At 53.4% G+C, this 23115-nt stretch overlaps 11 protein-coding genes across 11 annotated transcripts; 6 read left to right on the plus strand and 5 right to left on the minus strand.

Moving 5' to 3' along the window:
- Positions 1-264: 264 nt before the first annotated feature.
- G647_05338 (uncharacterized protein) lies at positions 265-2098 on the minus strand (the record flags this gene model as incomplete). Its single annotated transcript, XM_008729669.1, has 5 exons — positions 265-571; positions 622-1241; positions 1287-1540; positions 1602-1788; positions 1838-2098. The coding sequence occupies 5 exons, from the start codon at positions 2096-2098 to the stop codon at positions 265-267; spliced, it is 1629 nt and encodes a 542-aa protein (XP_008727891.1).
- Positions 2099-3363: 1265 nt separating this feature from the next.
- G647_05339 (uncharacterized protein) lies at positions 3364-3681 on the plus strand (the record flags this gene model as incomplete). The annotated part of the gene is made up of 1 exon (XM_008729670.1): positions 3364-3681. The coding sequence occupies one exon, from the start codon at positions 3364-3366 to the stop codon at positions 3679-3681; it is 318 nt and encodes a 105-aa protein (XP_008727892.1).
- A 1049-nt stretch (positions 3682-4730) lies between these two features.
- G647_05340 (uncharacterized protein) lies at positions 4731-5138 on the plus strand (the record flags this gene model as incomplete). Its single annotated transcript, XM_008729671.1, has 1 exon — positions 4731-5138. One exon carries the CDS (start codon positions 4731-4733, stop codon positions 5136-5138), a length of 408 nt encoding a protein of 135 aa, XP_008727893.1.
- A 1130-nt stretch (positions 5139-6268) lies between these two features.
- On the plus strand, positions 6269-6679 carry G647_05341 (uncharacterized protein; the record flags this gene model as incomplete). The annotated part of the gene is made up of 2 exons (XM_008729672.1): positions 6269-6543; positions 6628-6679. The coding sequence occupies 2 exons, from the start codon at positions 6269-6271 to the stop codon at positions 6677-6679; spliced, it is 327 nt and encodes a 108-aa protein (XP_008727894.1).
- Positions 6680-7545: 866 nt separating this feature from the next.
- G647_05342 (uncharacterized protein) lies at positions 7546-10311 on the minus strand (the record flags this gene model as incomplete). Its single annotated transcript, XM_008729673.1, has 1 exon — positions 7546-10311. The coding sequence occupies one exon, from the start codon at positions 10309-10311 to the stop codon at positions 7546-7548; it is 2766 nt and encodes a 921-aa protein (XP_008727895.1).
- Positions 10312-11794: 1483 nt separating this feature from the next.
- G647_05343 (uncharacterized protein) lies at positions 11795-12455 on the plus strand (the record flags this gene model as incomplete). The annotated part of the gene is made up of 4 exons (XM_008729674.1): positions 11795-11872; positions 11929-12024; positions 12080-12267; positions 12329-12455. 4 exons carry the CDS (start codon positions 11795-11797, stop codon positions 12453-12455), a joined length of 489 nt encoding a protein of 162 aa, XP_008727896.1.
- Positions 12456-12613: 158 nt separating this feature from the next.
- G647_05344 (uncharacterized protein) lies at positions 12614-14099 on the minus strand (the record flags this gene model as incomplete). Its single annotated transcript, XM_008729675.1, has 2 exons — positions 12614-14030; positions 14080-14099. 2 exons carry the CDS (start codon positions 14097-14099, stop codon positions 12614-12616), a joined length of 1437 nt encoding a protein of 478 aa, XP_008727897.1.
- Positions 14100-14368: 269 nt separating this feature from the next.
- Positions 14369-16426, plus strand: G647_05345 (uncharacterized protein; the record flags this gene model as incomplete). Its single annotated transcript, XM_008729676.1, has 1 exon — positions 14369-16426. The coding sequence occupies one exon, from the start codon at positions 14369-14371 to the stop codon at positions 16424-16426; it is 2058 nt and encodes a 685-aa protein (XP_008727898.1).
- A 782-nt stretch (positions 16427-17208) lies between these two features.
- Positions 17209-17775, minus strand: G647_05346 (uncharacterized protein; the record flags this gene model as incomplete). Its single annotated transcript, XM_008729677.1, has 1 exon — positions 17209-17775. One exon carries the CDS (start codon positions 17773-17775, stop codon positions 17209-17211), a length of 567 nt encoding a protein of 188 aa, XP_008727899.1.
- A 389-nt stretch (positions 17776-18164) lies between these two features.
- On the plus strand, positions 18165-19385 carry G647_05347 (uncharacterized protein; the record flags this gene model as incomplete). Its single annotated transcript, XM_008729678.1, has 3 exons — positions 18165-18229; positions 18340-18584; positions 18673-19385. 3 exons carry the CDS (start codon positions 18165-18167, stop codon positions 19383-19385), a joined length of 1023 nt encoding a protein of 340 aa, XP_008727900.1.
- Positions 19386-20269: 884 nt separating this feature from the next.
- Positions 20270-22976, minus strand: G647_05348 (uncharacterized protein; the record flags this gene model as incomplete). The annotated part of the gene is made up of 7 exons (XM_008729679.1): positions 20270-20993; positions 21036-21196; positions 21242-21765; positions 21821-22411; positions 22460-22761; positions 22808-22894; positions 22948-22976. The coding sequence occupies 7 exons, from the start codon at positions 22974-22976 to the stop codon at positions 20270-20272; spliced, it is 2418 nt and encodes an 805-aa protein (XP_008727901.1).
- Positions 22977-23115: the final 139 nt, after the last annotated feature.

The raw sequence follows: 23115 nt of genomic DNA on the forward strand, positions 1-23115 counted from the left end.
AAGCAAGGAATAACTCGAGAAGACAGTAACAGCGCTGCTACGGGTTTGCGTTCGTAAGTCGATCTAGTATCATGCTTGGATCTGCGGCAAAGTGTTTGTTATGCCGTTCTTGAGCTGGTTTCTTCTCCTCTTCCTCACTCATGATCGTATTTTATCTCTGAATGAGCTTGCTAGGCCCACAACGACCATCTGCGGAACGGTCGCTATGTATGCCTCGCTCTTTTGCTCGCATTACGGAATCTCTCGCCACACTGGCCACTTATGTCAGTCACTGCTCCAGCCCGTCGAGACAAGCGGATGAATACTCACAAAGTAGAACAGGAACGGAATCGGCACATAAGCCAAGCCGAGAAACCCCAGCAGGGAGCTCGCCCAATGGATGCCCAAGTTGTGGTACATCGCTGGCGCGAACAAGGGGAATCCGGCACCAAATGAGAATCGCATAAAGGCGGACCCAGCCATGACCGAGGGAATCTCCGTCGGGAACGCGTCGGGCAAATAGCTCAGAACGGCATTCACGATAACCAAGGCGCCGACCGCAAAGAAGCATGTTCCGATGATGGGCATGATCCTGCCGACGTTTCAGTTTCACAACAATGATCGAAGGCATCACAGCCTTACCAATGAATGTCCTTCTGCGCGCTCCAGCCAAACCAGAAGAGACAGATGGGAATGGTAGCCGCTGTGACCATAGCCGGTACGAGACGCTGCTCCGGCTTCGAGATCTGACCGCCTTCATCGAACATCCTGCGTTGTACTCCACGGTCATACCAGACGAATGGGGGAACGCACAAAAGTGCTCCGACCAGAAGGCCAAGGAAGGTCAAGCCGGTCTCGCCTGCATTAAACCCGTAGACTCCTTGGAACACCAGAGGGAATGAGGTGAACCAGATGAACAAGAGTCCAAAGATCAGTGCAGTCCATGTGTGGAGGAGGAAGACTAGGGGCTCAGTGAAGGTGAGGATCCAGGGGCGGATGATCGTGAGGTAGGCGACCTTCTTGACGGTGACGTTCTTGTATACGATCTCCCCCTCGCTCATGAGTTTGTCGTTGCCGGTCAGTTTGCGAAGTCGATGCGCTCGGCGGTAAAGAATGTTCTTCGAGTTGACCTCGGGCAAAAAGAAGAACAACATGACCAGGGCGATGCCGGAGATCCACATCAGCTCCCAGATGGTCCAGCGCCAGCCCTTGGCTTGGGCAGCGAAGCCTCCGATGAGGGGCCCCAACACAGGTCCGAAAATCTGTCTTGTCAGAACGTGTATGATCGAGGGTAGGGAGTTACCTACAGCTGCGACACCCCAGATGGCGATGGCTAGGCTTCGCTTGCGTGGCGTGAAGATTTCCGCAATTGACGCACCGCCAGTCGCGAGCGGCGGGGAGCCCAAAACGCCGGTAATGAATCGGAAGACGATAAGCATAGGGAGATTGACCGATAGAGCGACAGGTATCTGGAGCAAGACAAAGGCCAGAAGTGACCAGATATATATCGGCGTTCTCCCAACCGCAGGCGCTTCGCTAAGTGGTGCCAAGGTCATTGGTCCTATGTTAGAGTAAGCATAAATCTCACATCAAATGCAGGAGGGCAATGAGTCCGCTCTTACCCAAGCCAAAGCCCAACACGAAGACTGTCAACGGGAGAGTTGCGGGCACCTGGGCAATATTGAAGTCCTTCATTACGCTCACCACACCGGCTGTATAGACTGAAGATCCAACGTAGACGGCGAACGTCAAAAAGCACAACTCAAAGGTGATGGCGCACTTGGTAAAGTTTGACCAGTTGAGGGGATTCTTTCTAATGATTAGCCTCTCGCTCAGAAGGTACGGACGCAAACCTTACCTCTGGATCATCAGGGCCATACCAGCCCACGATAAGGGGATCCTTCCCTTTCTCGGCTAACTCTCCATCGCTGTTGTTGAGGGTACTGGCATCAGACGCTGGCACCTCGGGTGACGGCTTGTCTGAGAACTTGTGGTAGTGATCCGTGGTGAATGGCTTCAACAGAGCTGGGTTCTTGGTCTCTTCATGCGGCAATAACTTCCCCTTCGACAAGTACCGCAGCAGTCGGCCGAAGAAGGAGTCATGTATTAGTTGGGCCATGGTTGTCTGCCTGTGATTTCCTGGCTAGCTCGTATTCACGATCACTGGCGCAGTATTGGATATGGAATCCTGAACAGAGCAGCTGTCAGTGAACTATATAACAGGTGACGAAATATCATCATATCTCCTCTGTCCCGACTTAACGTCTCGGCCCACCAAAAGATCGGTCACAGTCTGAGGGCTTCCTGGAAGCGACCGGGATGGCCAATGTTCATGACGGAGTTTGCGAGTAGCGTTCTGGACCTGCCGCAGTCAAGCTACAGTCACAGCGCAAGCACCATGATGTCACTGAGAAGAATGCGGTAGTTTGGCTTGAGACTTGCTGGTGCTGGAGGTTCTGCCATGTACTCGGCCTTTGGGTTCGGTCGCCGAAGACCCTTGTAGAGGATCATTGTGAGGATTGTCGGTTGGCGGAGCTTTGCCAGCATTCACGTTGTCGAGGTCTCCATACTTGATCGCCGCGACAAACACAAATATGAAAGCGTCTGTGTACTCTAGATCAGTACGATTAGTCTAGTAGCGGTGTTCGAATGATATGCTGAAGGTTTTAAAGTGAACGCGTGGGTGACGCGACGAGGCTGCAAATTGACGTCATCGTTCAGCCTTATGGACAGAAGCACCGAACACAGATTGATGGAAAAGCACTCTTCCTCCTGCTCCTGTTATTGACGCTTCCTGCATCGAACGCTCGATCCCAATTCGCCTCATCACTGCAATCAGCGCTGACCTCCGCGCTGCCCTGCTTGAGCTGTTCTGTCTGGATATTTTCCGATCTCGGACCAGAGCTCCTATCTGACCGGATTGCCCTGAGACAAGTGGTATAGCTGCGCCTAGAGGAAGCATGATTCGGTACAGTACCATCAACACCTTCTTTCACCTGTGCGAAGTCATCTCCTTGCACACCAGCGGCTCCAGCAACATGGGCGGGATCAGCAGTATTTATCATCTCCAGCCGCAGCTAGGAGGCTTGGTTGCTGTTAATATTAGACTCTTAGTCAGCACGATATCAATCCCGACGACAAGGTGCCATGGTCAGCCCGAAGTCCCCCATCAGTGCTTATCCCGTGTTGCGACGTTTCCGTTGCGCTCCTGGACGTCCTCCTATTGATGCATTGCATGTCATCTTCCCTTCACCTGTGCACAGAACGCGCGTGCTTGTATCGTCCCCGTGCTGAACCTCGATCGAAAGTCCCTGCAGATAATCTCACGTACTCACCACAGGCCGAGAGCCGTACCGATAATCCTCCCGCAGCCTTAGTGCAGATATGTCACGCATTACACGCATCAATCCCAATCTAAAGCGCTCGCAGACCGAGGACTGGTTCCCCAAATCTCCCGATGGCGCATACACTGGCGAGAAAGTGCCGTTTCGAAACCGCCGCCGTGGGCCATCCACCACCACGATCGTCTTACTCCTGCTCCTTGTGCTTGCCGCTGGGGTGTTAGTATGGAAACACGAGCAAGCAGTCGATCTGGCCGCCGAGAACTACCAGAAATACACGGGCCAGGATCTCAAGAAGACGGATTTGTACAAGGTGATAGAAAAGGCGCAGAAGATCAAGTGGAAGAGGTCGGAGCTATAAGATGTGTGTCCCTTGGAGGTATGAGACAATTTTGGAAGGATCTGAACATTGTAAATAAGAGGTTGCGAGGTGAATAATACTGCAAAACCTCATCACCACTGTGCCTGTCGGGTGAATGCCGGGTTTTCGGTATCAGGAACGCAGAACACTTGCGCTGGTCAGGCTCTAAAGAGTGCCATTCTGCTACGGACCGAATATCGACAGGGGAGCGTACAAGGCGCCGTGTAGAAGCGGAGGTGAGAGTTCGATTCGGTCGATGGACGCCATCCATGCTAAACAACTCCAGGACCCAGAGAAGAGCGGTCCGCACAGTCGATATTCAATGCAGAATCTCATCCCGTATTCTTCGTTCCACCGTGTACTACAGTCTTGCGGAGAACGAATTTGCCAGCCGTTCACAGTCATGACTTACTGATCTCGCCAGAAGCATTGACGCCTCCAGGCTACGGTCGGATATAATCGAACCTGACTTGCTCTGCCATCGGACGGTTCACGCAAACCGCGTGTTTCGACGATGGTCGCATCAATATGCGAAGCTTCCTCACCTATATCCTGTGAACCACGTTGAGACACGCCCGCGTATCCGTGTCTCGTGCTACATCGATTTCAGCAAACCTTGCGCTATGCGCCACGAACCGTCGTTCGGCCAGCACCCGTGTCATATCCGTCGAAAAATTCGAATTTGGCGGATCCTTGCATCTTTTCGTCCACCCTCGATTTCTCATCATCGCAGCACAGATTCCCACCGGGGCGGGGACGAGACTGAGCTTGAGCGGATTTAAAGACCAGGAGGCAAGACTCTCCGCTGCTGTAAGTCAGGTTGGTCCTTCCTCCTGTGTCATCTCCTGGGGGCCAAGACGCGCAACCTCTTCACTCCTTTTTTTACCTTCTCATTCGAATCTCTCCAAGTCCGACTTTCAACGGTCGAACCCGAATTCCTCCTACTCCGGTAAGTGCAGTCCCTTCCAAGTGGCAGCTCATATCTCACTGTTCCGCCGTTAGGGTACATCACGAAGCCACTTTCCTTCCATCTGTGCCCCAGACACAGCATGAAGATACCCACCCTCTGCGCGGCGCTGTGCACGGCCATCCTCACAGGCGTCGGGATCGCCGACGCAGCCATAGTCGCCAGACTGGGCTTCATCCCGGGCCGACCTGGAGCCAACTGCGCCCAGAAGGACGTGACGTTGTACATCGACGTGAACACCAGCATGGTGAACCGAACGACCGATATCTTGGGCCCGAGCGGCCCGAGCGTCCAGTTCGGCACAGTGGCGCTCGAATACCTGGTTCCTGGGTGCGAACTTCTCCTCTGCAGTCAAGCGTCGTCTTGCGATTCCGATTCGGCGGTGCATGTGTATAAGCCAGTATGCTCCGTGACGTACAGCGATCGGGTGTATTGGGCCAGGTACGCTGTTCTTTGTGATGGCACTGAGCCAATGGAGTTGGAGGGGTAGTAGGAGGGGACTGGTGGAGGATAACCGGGCGCCCGGCTTCAATCCCCGGAGATCTTGCCTCAGTGGCGGAATCCCATCAACAGGGGCCATAATTAATGCCTGCAACAGTACTCCGTACTGTGTAGCTGATTGCCGAGCATGGTTCATGATGGGTGGGCGCTGAGGGACTTGCTTGGCGTGAATATTTTGTAAGGCTGCCAGCAAAGCACATCCTAATATCACTGCGTACTTCTGACCACTAAGATACTCGGTACACAGTTCTTGGACCAATTGTATCCCTTCCTGGAATGGACCAGCTAGATGCCCTGTATGTGGACCAATCCTATACCTGCTGGAGCTTGGACCAATTACATATCTTGCAGTGCAGCCAATTATATACACCCTAGAATTTACACCAATTGGATATCGAGAATGTCGGCCAATTATATACCTGCTTGACTAGAACCAATTAGATACCTGTCAGTCGGACCCAATTATATGCTTGTTGGAACTGAACCAATCAAATACATAACTATCGAGCCAATGGTATACTTGCCTGGGTTGAACCAATCAGGTTTGTGTTTTTCAAGCCAATTGAATACTTGCTGAGATGGAACCAATCAGATATGTGTTTTTCAAGCCAATTGAATACTTGCTGCGATGGAACCAATCAGCTACCCAAACCTGGACCTCTCAGTGCAAACTTCAACTGAGTTGAACCAACCAGATGCATACTTATCGAGCCAATTGTATACTTGCTGGGATGGAACCAATCGTATTCCCAATTGCTAGACCAATTGGGTCGGTGCAGAGGTGAGCGCCTCAACCACTTTGCTTGATAAAGCGGATTAGTACCTCAGAAGTGCCTTGATCCTATTCTCCGTCCATCTCATTTCAGCTCAGCTATGGGCAATCCAATGCTCGGTTGAAAGACGATTCACCAGAGTCTTATTAACACCTACCAATCTCTTGAGCCTTCCGGTCAATAACATCGAATGCCAGCCTCGCCGACACACCCCGCCCCGGGCTATTTCCCAGGCTTCCCGATGAGCCGGTGCCTTGAACAAGGCTGCAACCACGGCCAGCGTTGGGGTCGCGTAAGTGCTCACTGCTCGTACTCTGCTTTCACCACCCTCTCCGCTTCTATGCCCATGACTGAGACGCCTCCAACTGTCCAGCAGCCAGCCCGACGAGACAATCCTCACCACCAGTACGTGCTGGCACCAGCGACAAGCTATAAAACGCTCGAGACGTGGGCCATCCGCGTCACGGCATTGATCCTCGTTGTCCTCCCCATCTGGATGCTCAGCCCGCCGTCGGTAGCCAAGCAGGACCTCATCTTGACATCAATCCTCGTGGGCTGTTTCATGAGTCTGACTCTGTTCGTCCGACCAAACGAGGTCCAAATCCTGGCCGCCGCCACAGGGTATGTTCCCCATCTGAAACGGCATACATACCTGTTTCGCCGGTCGTGCTTCGTTTGCTAGCATTGGCTAACAACGTGTGATAGATTTGCCGCCGTGCTTGTGGCCTTGGTGCAACTTCGACAATCCGGTGGATGAGGCACCTCATGCATACCCTCTTCGCGTTGATCGGCATCATTGACAAGTGGACTGGGGGGTGCCCATCTGCAATAGCGGATGGGCTGCCTGATAAACTCGACTAGGCGCTCTGTGGGCGTATCGTGTCACAATAGGATATGTCCGTTTCTGAAACTGGGCTCGTTCCATCTCGTTGTTCGTAAATGCAAATAACGCTGAAGTGCCCCATACGGCATCAGCCAAATTAATCGCCGAGATGGAAGCAGTGGTAGAACAGCCCAGCCCAGTATATTGCTCGACTATCGCCAACGAGTGGACCTTGAAGCAAGAGGTTCTCCGGATGTGGTGATAACACTCAGTCCAATTTCCAGTGGATATAAAACCCCCAAGCGGATGTTTATTTCACTTCTTTACCCACATATTGTCGACGGGCCAGAGTCCGGGAAGTCCAGAAGGTGTTTCAATATCCCAGCAGAGCGAGGCGCGGGATACAGAGATGAATGCGATTCTCATGGTATTCACGCAGCTAGGTCAGACTGATGGATAAAGACTGTTGTTGCCTTCCTTCAAGTACAGCGCTGCTGAGTGTCCGTGAACGTGGGTCAAGATCCTAGAGCTTGGGCAATGTCTTGCACCTGCAAGGTGGGTTCGCAGGCGTAAAGTGCGCCGAGCGTAGGGTGGAAAAATGGGATCATTCGCTTGAGAGGAAAGTCGAGGCAATATTGGCCGTTTTACTTTGCGCAGACAGACGTTGGAATGACCAACACACTCCAGGGGATAAACCGAGACTCGGTAGTGGCGAGCATGCTGATGAGGAAGTTGGTAGGTAGTAGACAAATACCTTCTCAACCTGCGGATGAGGGGATAGAGTAGAATGTACGACTTTTTCAGGAGTCCGGCAACTGCCACTTCAAATGCTTAGGGGGCGGCGTGGCGTCCTCGACTACCAAAATAGGAGCGTTCCTTCCCATAACATTTGTTGGAGTGCTGATCAATACCGAGTCGATAGAGTCTTCTTCAATATTCGGATCAAAATCCGAAGACACGGGGGAATTCACCCCCGACAGGACCGGAGGACTAGTACTGGGTCGCTCGATTAGACTCGGGTCGAACTGGGGATCGCCTAGGATATTGCTGTCCTCCAGATTCTCGCCTTCTGAGGATGGGTCTCCATAGCTCACAGGTGTCGAGGGCGTATACAAGTCAATCGGACTGGTTGCATTTTCCGTAGAATCTTCTGACGGGAATCGACGATGGCCCTTCAGAATTCCCAGTCGTTTCCGCACCGCGCCTGTGGCATTAGAGCGGGACATCGGGGAACTCTGATTGGGAGTATCCGGGCTTGCAGCATTCAGAAAGCGAGTACTCGGAGACCTTGACAGAACGCTCTGCACCAAGGGTAGTTCAAGGTAGCTGTTCAGGTTGCCCTTTGAGAACAGCACCAGACCCAGGCACACGACAATGAGGATCAACTGCAAGAAGGAAACTCTCTTCTGGAAGATAATCTCGTCGGCAAGCACTCCAAGTCGGGCGTTGATGGCGATATTTTCTTGCTGATAGCGTTCTCGTTGCATATCCAGCTCAATAACCGTGGACTGCCACAACTGATCATATTGTTGCCGGAACTCTCTGAGCTCGTTCAGGACAGTCATATTCAGATATTCCAAGAACGAAGTGGTCTTTGCCAGCTGCCTTTGCTCAACCTTCTGAAAGGCATCGCGAAGAGCGCGAGATTGGTCTTCTATGTACTGAAGGGAGAGCGAAGAATTGGCCTCCAGCATCTGCAAGCGTTTCTGAACCGACTTGAAAAATGATTCTTGCATTGTAGGTGCAGGTTGAGTGGTCTGAGTAGAAGACACCGGAGTCCTGGTGCTGGTAGTAGGAGGAGTTAAGGATGAGGCGTTGTAGGATTTGGGGTCCGTCGCAATATCGGATTTAGGAGTCGCGCCTGTAGTATTCGACGCAACTGGCGTGACGTTGTCGATCGACGATGGCGAAACTGCCGCAATTGCAGAAGCAATAGAGCCGGTGGTCGATGTGCTTGCTGCGTTGCTGGAACCTTCGATGCTGTCTTGTATCTTGGGATCATCAGACATAATCGCGTCGTGTTCAAAAGCATTGCAAATGCCAAGTGTACTGCTCTGCGTCTTTGACTCAGTAAACAGTGGCACGAGCTGAGCAGGACAAGTAGGCACCGCAGTTTCCAGAGTCTCAACAGTCGAGGGTTGTGTGGTGATATCAGGTGTTGTTTGAGGTTGGAATGTTTCAGGAACAGCAAGAGCGTTCGCCTCAACGGTTTGAGCAACCGTCTCGCCAGCATCGGCTTGCGTTAACAGCTGCTCGGCGACGGCTTCTGGGATGAGACCATCTTCCGCTGAGGTGTCGACACTCTCTTCATTTGCCTTGTCATCCTCCTCCATTTGCAATACCTCCAGGTCACGCTTGTAGTCTTCGAGCATGGTGGTCCCGTGCACTCTGACGAGGCTGACCGGGCAGTAGAACTCATTCCCATAATGAGTGAGAAACTCGATACGCAAGTAGCGTGCCCAAATCACAGGATTTTCGATCAAGAATGCTTGGACCTCTCGAGAATTGCGAGCTTCAAAAGTACCGAGGGTCTTCCATTTGTCGGTCTTGACGGGATACTTGTCTGACACGCTGACACGGAAGGTCTGAAAGGTTGAGCTAAAGAATTCGAAGTTCGCCAGTACGATAGTGTCAATTGAGATGTCATTGCACAATTCCAAAATCAGAAACTTGTTCTGGGCTGAGCACTCATTGAGCATGTAAGAGTCTTTGTTCTCTCCCAGCACGGCAGACGGACTCTTTGCCTCGGAATTCCACTTCAAAACGTTTGCCGCGCAATCGAAAGAGGCATAGTTGAACCGTTCTTTGCAAGTTGTCCCGGCATCTTTGCTCCTTACGCCAGCCTTTGGAAGACGACCCGGCTCAAAATCGGCAGAGCCATCCCGGATGTCTTGGCTGGCTCGCGCCGGGCTCTGAGTTGGTGGTTCTAGGCCATCCGAGACGAAGCCGGAGAAGTCAAGGTCGATTTCGCCGTCGTCGCCAAGTGAATCAAGTGAGTCTCTCAGTCCAGCTGGTCGTTTTCGGGGTTCTCGACTATCAACTCCGGGACCTTTTCCTATATGTTCAGATTGACCGGCCTTCCTCAAGTTTTCTCGCTTCCAATCCTCGAACGACATGAACTTGCCATCATCCAGTGGAGAGTCTTCCTCCGTCTCACTCGGCATCGTATCTGATTGAACAGTAGGCGATTCGGGTTGGAACGAACTCCGACTCGGCTCCTGAGTAACGGCCGCCAGCGATGCAGGCTGATGGGAAGTGGACAAAGCTGCATCGGTAGCTGAACTCGTGGGTGAGCGGACGGTGCTGGGGCTCTCGGTCTCGGGTAAGATCGTGGAATCGAGGTCTGGGTTCGAGGAGCCGATAGACTCGGCCACCGTCGAGGTGACATTCGCCTTGCGCGAAGAAGCAAGACATTGTTGAGGAAGACTATGAGTAATGTAATTGACCGTGCGAAAAGGAGACGTAGATGGCGTTATCGAAGTCGTCGGCCTACTCGATGTGGCCGCGTGGACCAGTCCATGGCGAACGAAGGACAAGACAACTAGAGCCAAGGGTAAGAACCACATGGTGGACTCTGATGCCGAAGTGGTTGTTTATGAGACATTGGTGCTCGGAATGCCCGAGTCTCAGCTCTCGGCTGTTGCACTCGTCCGAGTGAACATGTATTTTCTGCAACCTGCGAAATGTGTATCAAGGGCACACGAGGCTGCGACTTGGACTTGTGAAGAACGCGCTTGTGTATGGGAAGGTTATCCGAGATCCTACAGTGATGTCATTGAGTTTCCGTCAGACACAACACTTAAGGGCAGATCCAGTCACTACGACTTCATTTTGTCCCTCAAACTGAGCCACGGTTGCATGGTTTGCCTGTCATGTCACTCCTTGGATGTATTTTCCTGCCGGCAGACCCATCAGCCCGTTCTTGATGAGACTGCCATGCCACATCCCTGAGCGTGATATTCATGCAATAAAGAGTAGTGTCCAGACAGTTCTGTCATAACGACGTTGACATGGACTCAAATCATCGCCGGGTGCTAGGAGTAAGAGTTCTGATAGAAGACGTCCTCAATGTTGCCGGAGCCGTTGCTCTATTGTACCGCGTCATCCATGGTGGCCAAGTTTTCGACAAGAAGAGGTCTGAGTTCCTCGATTGGTCCAGAGATCCCGTGCCGACACCCATACCATGTTCTCGATGTGCTCCGTTACCTCTAAGTTCGGGATTGATAAAGGCCGCCCGTTCTTACTCGGGTGTGGTGCTCTTTCCAGACACGAGACGGACGTGCAATAGTTTTGCATATCAAAACTCAGGCACAGAGTGCAGGAAGGGTGTAGAGTGTCGCCAACTATATTCAGCTTCACCAGTAGAGCACCAAGAGGGAGAAATAGAGAAGTCAGCATGCGGTCCGACGTTGCTTGTTCTTTGCGGTTCAAGCACCGTAGCCTTGATATTGTATATCTCAAATACCTACCTCGTTGTTTCCTGGACTCGGATTGAGCTGTCGACGGCCTCGGCACGGTCTGAGGTGTGTTAGGACAATCTCGAATCCGACCAGGACTTGCACATCCTAGTATTGCACCACTCTTTCTCTACGATTTCGCAAATGTACTCGTAGACGCGGACAGAAACGAACGCCGAGTCTGTTAATGCTCTCGGGCGTGGGGTAGGTGACAGAAGCATGTACTGGTAGCAAAATATTCCGACAAAGGACCAGTCTGGGTCGAGAATGACGACGGCTGATGGGGAACTCCCTCTGAACTCACCACAATAGGTAGCCATAAAGCTTGGTATAGTCGACGTTGCTGTCCAGCATTGAAAATCCGTCAAAATGGTCCGTAACATGCTGTTCCACTTACTGGGGTATTGTAGACTAAACTGTCCTTAGTATCGAGCCATGTCAAGTCCGAGCTGAGTGCCGCCAAGACTTCGGTGCCGGTGTCGCTTCTCCAAACTGCGAACCTCAAGTTCCAATGAGGTAGACATCATTTCATCCTGCGTCGAGCTTCAGCACTCTTCCCTCTTGATACACCCACGTCGATCGCCCAGTAGTCATGTCGACCATCACACGTACCTTGCGCAACATCTGGCGGGTGGGTCTGAAGGAGTATGGTCACCAGATACAGTATATTGTGCGTTGAAAGGTGCGAAGAACATGCGCAACAGGTCATTCTGACGGGTTTCTTAGGGCGACACGAAAGCCGGTACGCTCGTGGGCATGGATCGATGCGGCAACAAATACTACGAGAACATGGCGGAGGAGCTTCCCCTGCGAACTAGATGGGTATGAAGCTTCGGACCGTTTGATGCAACGAGCACAGAGCTAAGAGACGTCGCAGGTCGACTACAAAGATAAGGAGTTCGACGCGAGCCAAATAGAACCAGGCTGGCACGCATGGATGAGCTACCTGGTCGACAAGCCACCTGGGGAGGATAGGATCTTGGACATTGGAATCCGGCCGTGGGAAAGCAAGGAGCCAAAGATCAACATGACACTGAGCAGAGCCGCGTACCGACCATACTCGACGTATGTGGCACTGATATACCCGTAATCCTGTGTTGGAAGGTATAAATTGACTCATCTGCAGGACGAAACCGAAATACTCGGCCTGGGATCCGGTCGCGAAACCCAGAGACGGGTCAACTCCATTCGCACAACGAGATATCCGCGAAGGAGGAGAATTCGAGCCCAAGGCTCCTGTGTCAGCTTCGTGATGGCGACCCATCCGAATCACTGTACAGATGCATAACGAGGAGTTCAGGGAGGTCTCAATCAAGCAGAAATCGGTCTGTCATTGCAAGATGGGTGGGGTATCACTGGCATATGCTCCATATATCAACAACGGATTCCTAACGCCGTCATTTTGCCCCTTTCATGTCTTTGTCGTGCGCTGGTAAATCCTCGCAGGCCCCAGCTCTGCCCGCACTTCATCTAGCTGCTGGAGCCCGAATTTCTCATTCCCATTCTTGCCTCGCTTGGCCTTGGCTCCTCTGCGTTTTCCACCACCAGGGTTGGCTTTATTCCAGTCACCAAGAAAGCCATCCATCATGCTGTCGAAATCTTCTCTGACCGCGCCTTCGTCCGCAAAGCTGGTGGTTGAGAGCTGTGACATCTTCGACATCTTTGACGCACCAGTCATCCCTGTCATGCCGGACGCTAACGACATGCCGCCATCAGCGTCATCGAACTCTTCCCCCTCGTCCAGGGAGTACATCTTCTCCACTTGATCGAATCGAGCGTCCAGCAACTGCTGACCAGCCGTTCTAGCTAGTGACGACGACGTCATGGAGTAGGCACTGGGGTTCGTGAGGGCGCCTTTCCGCTTCTTCTGGCGCAAAGGAGTGCCGTTCAATGTGTACAGCGAGGGGGCCTTGTCCTGGATTGCTGAGGCGGCCATGATCGACTCGGCGGCTTTTGGAGGCGCTTTCCGAGCATTGTCGCGCTTGAACTTGGCGAAGTCGCGCAGCCAGTCTCCGTCTGCTGCGACGGCTGCTTCTGCGTCCGGTGCTGGCAGTGCCGACACCTGATCTGCGCCCTCTAGGGCTGGGATGGGTGCGGGAAGCTTCAGTTGCAAGGGCTGTTCGGATGCTTTCTCTGTCACGTCTGACTCCCAGCCTTCGTCGTCCTCGTCGTAGGTTGCCGTGAACTCGTCAAGGTCAAGTTCGCCGTTTCGACCTTCCTGAGCAAGGGCACCGAAGATATCTTCCTCGTCTTTCTCGTCCACATATGCGTCATCGTCGAGAGCCTCCAGGACTTCTCGGAGCCGTGGATCCATATCAGGTTGGAACCCGGCGATTTCATCAGGCACATCCTGCTGATTCTGATACGTCCTCGGCCTCGTTGCAGTGGAAAAGGTGGAAAACATCTCACTGCCCGCCACACTCTGATCATCATCGACCGACAATTCTCTTAAGGCATCCTCCAATTTCATCGTCTTCGCTTTCCCTTTCCCGCTGCCTTGTACTTTGACCGGCACAGCTTCCACAAACTGCGCCTCTATCCCACCATCGCCAATATCCCGCAAATGTTGCATATAGTCGTACTTTGTGTCGTCGAAGTAGATGCCGTACTCTGCCGCCTCGCCCTCATTCTCTCGCATATCCTCAAAGTCAAGGTCATCTTCAAGGTCTTTCAGGTGTAGGCCTTCTTTCAGCTCGGGCTTATGCTGTGAAGAGGACCCAGGTCCGGAGATCTGGTACAGTGCCCGTTCACCGGCAGTTTCATCGTGAAGGGCCTCATCGGTTTGTGGGCGGTAGAGGAGATGGAATGTTTGTGCGCTCTTCTTGTCGCTATCGACATGTCAGTCTTCGAACCGGGCAAACACGAATTGCTGCTTACATCCACCGACCACGCGGCATTGTGACTGCTGGTCTATCCTTCGAGGTGCCCAGGTGGTAGACGAGCGAGTGGCTACTCTTCTGGCAGTTGTCCCCCACAAGGCAAAGTGAATTTCTAAGAGCCCAGGAAATTTCGCGCGGTGCGGGGCGAATACAATTCGTGCAAATGACGCAGATTCGCATGCCACTTAATGATTCCCTTGCCTCCCTCACTTTGCCAACACTCGACCTACAATTCTCTATCCTCCCTGTGCTGTCGTGCCACCTAGCTCCTGCACAATACCGCCACCATGGTCCTCCCCAAGAGCAAAAACAGCGTCGGCCTAGGGAACAGTCTCATGAACGACCGCTTTGGTCGGGGCAAAGGCAGCGACCGTAAAAAGGTCTCCCAACAAGGTGTGGTACGAACCGACCATACAACAGGCCAAACCTACGTGACCAACGCCGCCAAAGAGGCATCATGGGTGAAAATGCGCAGCGTCACGGAACAAGGCGCCCTCGACGAATTCTTGTCCACCGCGGAACTGGCAGGCACGGATTTCACCGCGGAGAAGATGAACAACGTCAAAATAATACATTCAGACCAGCGCAATCCGTATCTGTTGAGTGCAGGCGAGGAGAGGGGAGTGAGGAGGAAACATGCGCAGAACAAGGGCCGACTGACGGTGCCGAGGCGGCCGAAGTGGGATGAGTCGACTACACCGCAGCAGCTGGATGAGCAAGAGAAGGCGAGTCTGCTGGATTGGAGGAGAGGGTTGGCCGAGCTGCAAGAGAATGACGATCTGCTCATGACGCCCTTTGAGAGGAATATCGAGGTGTGGCGGCAGCTGTGGCGGGTCATCGAGCGGTCGGATCTGGTGGTTCAGATCGTGGACGCGAGGAACCCGTTACTGTTTCGAAGTGAAGATCTGGAGAAATATGTCAAAGAAGTTGACCCGAAGAAGAGGAATCTGTTGCTGGTCAACAAGGCAGATATGATGACCGAGGAGCAAAGAAGAGCATGGGCTGACTACTTCCGCGAGCAAGGGATAAACTACAAGTTCTTTTCGGCTCACTTGGCTAGGGAGATGAATGAGGGGAGAGATGCGCTTGAGGAGCTTGATGCCCGGCAGATCCAACAGCAGATTGACCGGAACATGCCAGAGAAAACAATGGTTGAGAACGTCCAGAACCTGAATCTGAAGGACCAAGAAGGCGAAGATTGGACAGACGAAGACGACGAAGAAGACTCGGAAGAAGACGATGGTGATGACGAGGAAGGTTCAGAAGATCAAGAACCGTCAGAACCCTTGACTCCGCAACTCTCGCCATCATCATCTTCTTCAGCAGACACACGGATTCTTACAGTCGACGAACTGGAGAGCCTGTTCCTCGAAAATATAACAGCAGACGCAACAGCAGAGCGAAAGACAACGATAGGCCTTGTCGGATATCCCAACGTCGGCAAATCCTCCACTATCAACGCTCTATTAGGTGCCAAGAAGGTCTCCGTCTCTTCTACCCCCGGCAAGACGAAACACTTTCAGACGCTCCATCTCTCCGATCAAGTCATCCTATGTGATTGTCCCGGTCTCGTGTTTCCGAACTTTGCAACGACAAAAGCAGAATTGGTCTGCAACGGCGTCTTACCCATCGATCAGCTCCGCGAATACACTGGGCCCGCGGGCCTAGTTGCCTCAAGGATACCTCAAGCCTTCCTAGAGAACGTCTACGGCATGAAGATTCAGACGCGCCCCATCGAGGAAGGCGGTACGGGGACCCCAACGGCCAGCGAAATGCTAAGAGCATATGCCAAAGCGAGGGGTTTCAATACGCAAGGCGCCGGCTCCCAACCCGACGAGAGTCGTGCAGCTCGTTACATCCTGAAAGACTACGTGAGCGGAAAACTCCTTTATTGTCATCCGCCGCCCGTCAAGGACACAGACACGGACGTCGAGGCCTACGGACACGAGTTCAATGAGAAGCTGTACGACTTCGCGCACCTCCCTGCCAAGAGACAAGCCTGGCTGATCGCACACTCTGACGAAAGCACGCTCGACTCCGAATCTTCGTCCCTGCCGGTCAAGACACTCGAGACGGGCCCCCGCTCCCGGCAACTCGACAAGACATATTTCAGTCCTAGCTCGGGCAACGCAGGCCACATCAAGGCCACACCGTTCAACCACCAGTATACCGAGCAAGGGAAACAGCAAGCGCCGCAGAAGAAGCAGTTGACCGGGCGGAAGGCCAAAGCGATGGCCGCGCTCGAGAAGGGTATCGATCCAAGTGATCTGAAAATGAATGATAAGAAACACTTCAAGGGCGCGAGGAGGAAGGCCCGGAACGCGAGGACCGCGGATGATGAGTGAATGACTGGACAACCGATACTACTGCATAAGTGGCTATTTAGAACAATGAGTGAGAGCCTCGCGGTGCTGCTTGACCGAAGTGCGCCTTTTCCCCGTACATACACAGTACCCCAATCACCGTAAATGCTATGTCAATGTTTCCACGGATAGACTTTGTGTCCCAGGACATGGGAATCCTGCCGGACAGTTGTGCTTATTGATGGTTCTTTGCCCAACATTCCGAGGCAGCAACTGGAAATGTGATCCTAGACCGGCGCAAACGTACTTTGATACGCAATTAAAGTATGCGTTGTGTTATTGAACTCCTTATCCCACAACGCAGCAACTCATGAGCTTGGAGCCGTTGCGCTGTACACAGTATACTTGGGGAATTGGACTGAGCTAGGACCTTCACTCCGACAAGCCCCCTGCAACGCTGCACATCAACAGCGTTCATGGTGATGGCAATGTCCCCACGTTTTTGTTGAGCCTGGACCAACAGGATCAGGTCTGCATGGTGCTTCGAGCCTTTTCGCCCATTTCGACACCAGCGCGCCGTGACAGCAATACATGTGTACCTTGGCACGGCCTGAGAGTTCTCATCTGACGAGAGAAATCGGCGCTGGTTCAGCTTTGAGACTGCTCACGCCTCGGTTCGGAGGTACTGTAGCTGCAATGTTGCGCTCCGGGTGTCGGGCGGCCCGTGACATGTCACATCTTGTCCATTGAGCGTGGGTCTTGTGCTAATCACCGATTTCGTGCCATGCCATGCCATGCCATCCAATCCCATCAGGTCGGTGTGCTCAATCCCCTAGACTGCTCCCGAACCGATCGACGAAGAATTCTCCCACCCGCTGCACCTCCTGGCGGTCACTCTCGCTCGACCTCTTCTCCGTCGGGAGCTTCCAGTTATTCACCCCCCACCACCACTTGCGGACCTTCGCCCCGATGCTCCGTCCTTGAAATTTACTCCCGCGGTTCCAATGCCTCCACCCGAACATCACCAGGTTCCACAGTACTCCCTGGGTCAGCGGTAGAATCACTTGATCTCGAATCGTAATGAATGCGACTTTCCAGTTGCTGTCCGCGTTCTTGATCGACGCGAGGTACGATTGTTCGAAGCGGAAGTCGGGGATCGGTGGGAAGGAACGAGCGCGTCGTCTGGGCCGGAGTATGTCGCTGGGGACGGTGGAGGCGTCGGACGCCAGGGAATTTGAGCGGGAATGCAGTGGTGAGATGGGTTCAACCTCGCCGGGGGTTTTCTTGGACGCCGCGGTGGAGGGGTTGATGTCGTAAGTTGGATCAGGGCGGCGTTTGATGCTGGCGGATTGGATAGTGGAGGCAATCTCCGCCGCTGGATTGGACGCCATTGTGGTAGATGTGGTGAGGGAGAAGAGGTGTGAGGGTGAGGGTGAGGATGGGAGGGTGTAATGATGCTCGGCTGCTGTAAGTAGAATGCACCGGCCTGACCAGCCCGGTGTCTTGCTCTCAGCCTTGCCGTGCTTGGTGCTTGCGGAGCCTCGGAGCTCTGCTCCACGTGACCTCGTGCCCGGAAAATCTCCGGCTAAACTTGGTCAAACCCCCACCATTGAACGGCGCTCACGACGAGAGTCGACTCTCCACACTGACCTCAGTTTCTTCCTGTTGACGACTTTTCCTCACAATCAGCGTCCCTAACGACCTGAGTCCTCTCTCGCTTCACGAACACCATTCCAAACCGCTCTTATCAGGCATCGTACCCTACCACTGCCCAGCAACCATGGCGACCAAGTCCTTCAAGCTTCTCTGCTTGGAGAATCCCCTCCTCGACATCCAAGGTGTAGGGTACGTTCAACAATCACGCCCATGTCACCTGTCCACACTGTTGACCTTTCGCTACCTATCCCCCTTCTCTATACATCACCCTCGAGAATCTGACCAATACCTAAATGTAGAGACCACGAAATGCTCCAGAAATACGGCCTCAAACTCGACGACACCCTCCTGGCCGAGCCCCACCAAATGGACCTCTACGACGACCTGATCCAGAACCGCAACGCCAAATTGATCCCTGGTGGCGCCGCGCAGAACACCGCCCGCGGCGCACAGTACATGTTACCCGCGGACAGTGTGTGGTATGTCGGCAGCGTGGGAGACGACGAATACGCCAGAATACTGCGCGAGAAGTGCAAGGAGCAAGGTACGTATAACATCCGACGGCCGCCTCCTTGGGCAGAAATCGCACCACGTCACCTTTGAAGCTAGGGAACATTGACACTTTAAAATAGGGCTACACGTCGAATACCACGTCGAGGCCTCCGTCCCGACGGGGAAATGCGGCGTCATCATCACGGACCACCACCGCACCATGTGCACGCACCTGGCGGCCGCGAACGAGTACAAGCTCTCGCACCTGCAATCTCCGGAGATCTGGTCCCTCGTGGAGGCCACGCAGACATTCTACGTCGGCGGCTACCACCTGACCGTGTGCCCTCCCGCGGCCATGGCGCTGGCGAAACACGCCGCCGAGAACAACAAGATCTTCATGCTGTCTCTGTCGGCGGGGTTCATTCCGCAGTTCTTCAAGGATCCCCTCGCCGAGATCCTGCCCTACTGCGACTTCGTCTTCGGCAATGAGAACGAAGCGTCGACGTGGGCCGAGACACAGGGCCACAAGGGCATCAGCATGGCCGAGTGCGCCAAGCTCATGGCCCGGTCGCCCAAGGTGAACGCCAAGAGGCCGAGAGTCGTCATCGTGACCCAGGGCACCGATCCGACCATCGTCGCCGTGCACGACAGCGCCAAAGGCGACCAAGTCGAGGTGAAGGAGTACTCCGTCCCGGTGATTGACAAGGACAAGATCAACGACACGAACGGCGCGGGCGATGCCTTTGCAGGTGGATTCTGCGCCGGTGTCGTGAATGGCGATAGTCTCGAGGAGTGTATCAAGAAGGGCCATTGGTTGGCGCGGTTGAGTTTGCAGGAGTTGGGGCCTTCGTGAGTTTCTCGCCCGTCCTCTTGTCCCGAGTTTCGTGTGGGGATCGCTAACCGAGACGGTGGTTGTGCAGATACCCATGGCCGAAGCAGACGTACAAAGGCAGTGAAGCTTAGATGGACGTTTGTTGCAAAGAGCATTATAGCATGAAAGACGGCGTTCGGGCTTAGAAAGAGAAGAACGAGAAGAAGAAAAGTGTACATCTATGAGGGCGCATGGGTAACGGTCATTCAACAAGACCACTGGGGTAATGGCATGCACGATACCAATGTCCTCCACGACTTAAACGGTTCATATTGACACCTAAAAAGGATATAAATCCTGGAAATTGATAGAGAGCGACGGCAGTTGCGCCAGAAATGAGGGAGAGAAAGGCTACTCGATGGCTGGCCCTGATAAAGGTGTCCCGCCTCGACTGTGAAAAGAATTCAATCCGATGCCATAGCTTTTGAGTTCCACACCTGGTAACGAGCGACAGACATTGCATTTGGTCAAGCTGCAGATAGACGACGCAAGATCAGCCATGTGGCTCGGCTGAGAATGCCCGGAACTTTTGACGAATTGCTCGTTGATGAGAATCGTGGTATTGCCGTGTCATGCAACGGCAGCCTGGCAGAGCCGGGTTCGGATCACTCGCGCAACGGCGACGACCAATGAAGATGCACTTCTCTTGGATCTAGGCCTCGCATTCGCCTGGTCAGCTGCATCTGATAAAGTTGGCCAGGGCCTATCTTGAGCGAAAGGTCCAGTGGAACTTTTGGCGAGTGAAGAGCCATGGGCGCAAATGACCGTGTCAGCAGCCATGACCCGGAGACACTTAGCTCGGTGGACCCGATGATTCTATCGCAGAGAAGTATGTAAAGTGCTTGATGCCCATTGATTGTGGGCGGTCACCCGGGTTGACTACTGTTCGGAGTGCGACTACTCCTTGGCCGTGATTCGCCAATAGCACCATAAGGAGACGCATTGGTATGTTTCGTAGGTACGGGAGTCTGGTGGAGAGGCACCGCACTGATAAATGGGCTTTGCCAAGGCGAGGACGGAGGCTGTATTTGGTCGTGGGCTCGGATCCAGGATGTGAGATTGGTCGGCGTGTCATAATGGCTCGACATCGTTGGCTGAAACGAAGATTGAGGGGACGTTCTCGTCTGGATTTCCTCTTGCAAGTGCACAAGATTCGTATGGAACTCCGCAGAGCTGTTCAGATTTTGAGGCACCGAAGGTGGGTGCGTAAACCGATGAGCACTGCTTGGCCGGGGAGATGACTCGGGTGTTTCCCCTGGTCGCGGCGCAAACGGAGTATTCCAGATAGATGGCAGCGGTGCAATGTTGATAGCCTGGGCTCTCGGACTAGGTTGCGAGGCGCTTGACGACGAGTGCTGCATCCGCTGCACGAGATCCCGTGCAGTGACTGTAGCAGGCTGCGATGGTGGATTTCCCCAATCCGCGAATGTTTGCGCCAAAGGCGTCTTCATTGGAGCTGCGGAGAAATCGTGTGCAATGCTTGAACGGTTGCTCTCCCGCGAAGGAACACCAGGGCGGGTTAAGTCATCGACCATGTTCTCCATGCGGGAAGCCATTGACCCTTCGGCATCAGGAACAATTTCATGTTGACTGGGAACTTGACGAACGATTCCACCATTCATGATCGCGTACTCGGTATTGGCACTTGATACGCTTGCCTGCCGACCAGCAAAAGCCTCAGCAGCTGAGGCGCCCGGTGCTTTCTCAGCTTGCGCAGGCCTATCTTCATCACCAAGATAGACGAAGCGCTTACCGGCGAACGTCAGAGGCACGGGGAGAGAATGGAACTCAACCTTGTCATGTCAGCACCCTTGTGACGGACGAGAGATGCAACTCACACTCTTGAATAGAAACATGGCGTCTCGAATGAATTCCTTGATGCGGAAAAGCATCTCATTGTTAGGAATCGCAGTGCCAAAGCTTGCTTCGGTATAAATTGGTTTGAATTGGCTCGATCGACGAAACCGCTTGTCCCTAACGAACTGGCTAAAAGCAGAAAAACCAAGAGTCTCTGCGTCTTCTTTCAGCAGATATTCAATCTCTGCGTCGCTGGGTGGGAACAACTGCAGCAGCAGGTTAAGTGCTCCGACATACAGACGCCACAGCTGCTGCATCTGGGAAGCGAGCCCCAAATTCGCCAGAAGGTACTGAACGGTGGTAAGCAGCCAGCCGCTGTATAGCCTCAAATGCGAGAGGGTCCGTCGCGTGACTGGAGGAACTTCAGCCAGAGGATTGGTTGCAGGAAGGTCAACATTTTCCGTAAGTTGCTGAAGCTCATCAAGCACAAGTTTGAGAAGCAAAGAGAATGTTTTTACGTTGAATGACTGAAGAATTTCAAAAGAGCGAAACGCTGACGGGTCGCCTGCTCCTTTAATCAGCCAAAAGAGATTACTGGACGATGGGAAGGTTGCACATACCGTCCACCTTTTCCGCAGCTGATTTCTCCGCGGCGATGTTGATCAAGGAGAACTTCCTGAGAATGGTAGCCTCAGGCTGCTGCCGAATTTGATCAGCAATGAGCCGGAGGATCTCCATTTGCTGCTCTTCCTGTTCGGAGGGGTTCTCTTCCCAACAGCGGGCATGAAACAAAAGGAACCGTTCATAGAGGTAAGGATTGCCCTTGAACACATCGGAATTCTCGGCGATTGCTTTTCCCTGGTTCGCCTTGACGCGGAGTTTCTTGAACTCGAGCTCCAGGTTTCCTCGGGCTTGAGGAAATGGCATTTCCACGCACATTGCCTGGTACAAGTGGTAGACAGCTCGTAAGTGATCTTGGTCACTGAGAGCTATGACAGCCAGTTGATTGTACGCTCTGCCGTCTGCGGGCTTGAGAACGGCAGCCTTGTTGTAATACCCTACAGCGGGACCCCAGTTGCGCAAGTGTGTTTTCAGCTCGGTCTCTCGATATCTGGAGAGGTCGCCGCACTGCACCAGGGCTGAATAACACGAATCAACGAGCTTTGTTTTGAGCACGGCGTCCACGGGCTGCGGCGTGTCTGCTGAAAGCGCTGTCATGTATTAGCGAGGGGCCAGCAACGTGTCAGGTCGATTCATACTATCCAGCTCCATGCCATAGGCCAAGGTGAGGATCTCCGGAATACCCTTGAAATTCGAGGCAAGACGCTGAATGTAACCTCGATAGAATGCTTGGCTGGATTTGATGAACAGCAGGTAAAGTTTCTCAGCTTTCCGGCGTTCGACCTTCAATTTCTGGCCATCTGCCTCTCGAAATCTTGCCATGAGCGGTCTGAATCTCGAGTTTACCTTGGAATGCGCGGCCCACAAACGCGCTTCCACTTGCTTCTTCGCCGCAGCCGCGAAATCGAGGAAGATGTAGTCTTGACATGCTGCGCGGAACCTAGGGGGGTGAGCAGACGATTCGCTCGAGGAAGAGATAGGCTCACTTTGCGAGCAGCGGTTCCAAGTTCTCGTGCTTGGTGTCTGGGCGGGACAGGGCGAGTGTAATATCGTTCTCTGCACGATCTACATTTCTGCAACGCTCGGATTAGAAGGCGGCTAAGTGTACCTGAGCCCGGGACCGTACTTGGATGCCCGGAGGGCGATGTCTTCCATGATGGTATTGAGGCAAGCAAACAGGTCATCCCGACCGTCCTTGCTGGTCAAGATGAATGTCCGGCGGGGTTCGACCACAGCTGAGGATTGCGCTCCATTGATACCTTCTCTCGACTTCTTGGAGTCGAGATGGCAGTTG

Source organism: Cladophialophora carrionii, assembly GCF_000365165.1.
Source record: "Cladophialophora carrionii CBS 160.54 unplaced genomic scaffold supercont1.4, whole genome shotgun sequence".
In the NCBI taxonomy this organism is placed as follows: Eukaryota; Fungi; Ascomycota; class Eurotiomycetes; order Chaetothyriales; family Herpotrichiellaceae; genus Cladophialophora; species Cladophialophora carrionii.